This window comes from Anomaloglossus baeobatrachus, chromosome 5 (assembly GCF_048569485.1).
Source record: "Anomaloglossus baeobatrachus isolate aAnoBae1 chromosome 5, aAnoBae1.hap1, whole genome shotgun sequence".
Classification (NCBI taxonomy): domain Eukaryota; kingdom Metazoa; phylum Chordata; class Amphibia; order Anura; family Aromobatidae; genus Anomaloglossus; species Anomaloglossus baeobatrachus.
In genome coordinates this window covers 123,489,544-123,493,295 of record NC_134357.1, presented here as the reverse complement: position 1 = coordinate 123,493,295, position 3,752 = coordinate 123,489,544, and the positions used below count along the sequence as shown (strand labels likewise).

Below are 3,752 nucleotides of genomic sequence, written 5' to 3'. Positions count from 1 at the left end.
CTTTGATGAAGCTAAAAGTACTTTGTTTTTAGGCAATGCATTCCTAGCAATTTATCTGGACTGTTAAGATAGTGGTAAAACGCGTGGATAGCAGTCAAGACATACCATTTTGCATCTCAGGATGCAGTAGTTAGACTAAATTTACAGCCCCTTTATTGTAGGAGGCACATGTTCCCATCTTGGTTTCTTGAGTAAAGCTTTATTAAAAATGGGAGTTGAATTTGTTAGGTGCTTTGAGTTGACTTAAATAAGCAGATCCCAAAACGGCCTCTTACCTCATAGATTTGATATTTTGCATCTTCTCTGAAAGGGTGTTGGTTTGAGAGCATCAGTTAGTGGTTAGCAGCAGCGTTCTTCAAACCTTCCACTGTCATTTATGCTTCAGCAAACAAGTTATAAGAAGTATCATGTAACAATTCCCCAACAGTCTTAAGACCATGGGTGCCATAGCCAAAACGAGTCCTAGACAATGTCAGTACTGCCAGTCTGAAGCGTCCAAAAATTGTCTATAATACCTTATTTTAAAATAATGGGAAAAAAGTCCATGTAGAGACTTCAATATATTTATATAGATCTCTTACAATATTATGCTGGATAATATTTTTTGAAAATTTTCACAAAGCAAAGTTTAGTCTTAACACAGTGCTATTCTTAATGCAAAGGAAAAACTTTAGTGTAGTTAAATCTATATGAAATTTCGATATTGTATATATTGGCTCTTCATGGACAAAACATGATCTTTATATTTTAGGGCAATCGTTCCAATAACCATGCAACATTTAGTCTACAAAAGTTGTCTTAAGTTAATCTTTTTCTTCCATTCTTGATACCACAGAGCTAAATGGGCAGCTCCTAGATGCATGTACATATTAAGTGTAAGGATCATTTATGGAGGGGTGGGGGTTCATTGCTCTCCCTCCCACTTGGCCCTTTGTTGGGATTCCAGCTGTGTCTGGCAGTGGGGAGGCTCGCGTGTCATTGATGATTCTGATTGGCCACTTCCCAGATTGTAATGAGCCCGGCACACTCCATGCAAGACTGATAAGATAAAGTGTGCCAGGGGGGCACACTTTGTATTGATCTGCATTGTTTCACAATGGTATATATATGCCTGAGAGCTAGTCGTGTGCCTGTTGCACATCCTTCACACATCCATCCACTGAAGCTCTTTTTACATATAAGACCAAGAGGTCCAGGACAAGAAAACACCCCACATCTCCTGGTTTCTACTTTCAGCTTTCATCTATTTTATACAGCAATTCAGCTGGCTATCTACAAGGTATGCTTCTGGCTTTTCATTTCCCCTTTTGTATACTCTCATATTATTTGTTTCATGTAGTCCTAACCTATGTTACATATTATTCTAAGAATTTTGAAGCATATGACCAGGAAAACTAGTATGACAAGCTTTATAACTTTTCATCCTTGATTTTCAGATTTGCTCACACATGTCTGTTTGCATTTTTTAGAATGTCTCCAAAAACAGAGAACAGCCATAGCAGAAGCGAGAGATACCTTTACTATGATGTCTCTGATGAGGAGGACCAGTCTCTTTCTCTGCCCTGTTCTCCAGCCCCCTCAGCTGGGAGTGAAGGTTGTTTAGTGGGAGAAAATTTTCCCCTTACTGACTCCAGGGAGTCACAGAGTAAAAGGCAAAAAGGGAGACAAAGATCACAAGTTAAGAATGAAGTAACAGTCATTAAACAAAAGAAGAATCGCAGGATAAAAGCTAATGATAGAGAAAGGAACCGAATGCACAACCTCAACTCAGCCTTGGATGCCTTGAGGAGTGTTCTACCTACCTTTCCAGATGATGCTAAACTGACCAAGATTGAAACCCTGAGGTTTGCTCACAATTATATCTGGGCTTTGTCTGAGACTCTGCGGATGGCTGACCACAGCTTATTTAACATGGCACAACAGGGTATGACAGACTCATTTGAAAAGTTATCTAAGACATGTTTAATGGTGGATCTCACTAGTCCAAATAGTAGCTGCAGTTCCTCAAGTGACTGGGATTCTCTGTATTCTCCTGGGTCACAGAGAAGCAGTCATAGCCCCACAGACATGGATGATTTTATTTCTCAGTCCAGTTCTTGCCTGAGATATACTGATACTTTATCAGAGTTCATATGAATTGTTCTAAGTGTCCCCATCACTGGGTGTCCCTGTGCTCTCATCTTCTCTTCTGAATGGCCAGCTTACTGTAGCAGATACAGAAGTGAATCTTACCCTCTCTGCAATGCTTTTCTACTGTATATTTATGTTGATGTGTCTCATTCTCTTCATTGTAAATGCTTTATTTCCTTTAAATATTTCTTTCCTTTCCCTTCTAAACTTACGTTGGAAAGACATGATTTTTTTGCACTTTTCTTGTAAAGGAAAAACAGTATCTTTATTAGCTCTTAAAACCCCCACTTAACTCTTTACTACTGTGTATATTGTCATATTGATTTTTAAAGTCTATTTTGTAATGGGCTTCTATGACTATTGATTTCCAACTATTTGCTATGTTTAAATTATATATTTTTTAATCATGTGTATTTATTAATTGTATTCAATATCAATATATATATATAGTGTACAGATATATTTTTGCACCATGTTGAGTAATTGTACCTTGAGGTATCATTGCAATAAAATATTCAGTAATTTGGAAACCATGAAAACTGTTGTGTTAAAATATTTAACAAACTATGTATATTTCAACCTGTGGCTAATTAAATATATATACACATATTGTGTGTGTGTGCGTGTGCGTGCGTGTGTGTGTGTGCGTGTGTGTGTGCGTGTGCTTTACTATATACATATATATATGTGTGTGTGTTTTTATTTATATATATATAAGCATATATATATATATATATATATATATATATTCAACTAATTCAACTATGGTGGTATATATATTTAGTGTGGCTTAGTGCATGGTAGTATATATATATTCGCTTAGATTTTTGAGTGTGTGTGTATGTATATATATATATATATATGTATATATATATATATATATATATATATATATATATATATAAAAAATCTATCTCTTTCTCTATCTCTATCTCTGTCTCTGTGTGTGTGTATATATATATATATATATATATAGATATATATATATAAAAAACAGTATTCACTATATAGAGTTATTTCATTTTTACTAGAATGCAGCTTTTAAATAAGAGATAATTGTTTCAAGTTACAATAAAGTGCTGTATTAAGCTTTAAATTAGTATTCGAATGCATAAGAAGAAAGGTGTTTACATTCAGGATGGAGGAAGTAAACAAATGGGCATTTCATTTTTTAAGATATAATCTAGTAGGGAAAGATTAATGGTTCCTTAGTTGCTGATTTTATATGGGCAGTGTCATGGGTTATGTAGGCTGTCCTGCACCTGGTAATTCACCTCTAACTCACCTGTATGTTTAGACGGACGAAGGTTACAGTGTTGTATTATTATATTCTATACACTGTTCCATGCACTTTCTAAGGGATTCATTTTCTTTGTCTCTATATTTTGTTATCTCATCTTCCAATTTGTTCTTTACAGTCATCTGTGATTGTATATTTTCCCTACATTTCAAAGTCTTCTTTGTCATTTCTAGTCCCCAATTCACTCATTTCTTTATTCAAAGATTACTTTTTTTCCTTGCTTGTTTTCCTTTTCTCCTTTTGTTCTCAAGTTTTTCCTCCCTGTTTTTCCTACTTTTTATACTAGTATCACTCATGGATACAAGAACTGTAATTTAAGAGT

The 3,752-nt window shown here is 35.0% G+C and overlaps 1 protein-coding gene across 1 annotated transcript; it reads left to right on the top strand.

Moving 5' to 3' along the window:
• The first annotated feature begins 1,257 nt into the window (after positions 1-1,257).
• NEUROG3 (neurogenin 3) lies at positions 1,258-2,308 on the top strand. The gene is made up of 2 exons (XM_075347220.1): positions 1,258-1,279; positions 1,470-2,308. The coding sequence occupies exon 2, from the start codon at positions 1,471-1,473 to the stop codon at positions 2,134-2,136; it is 666 nt and encodes a 221-aa protein (XP_075203335.1). The 5' UTR covers positions 1,258-1,279; position 1,470; the 3' UTR covers positions 2,137-2,308.
• Positions 2,309-3,752: the final 1,444 nt, after the last annotated feature.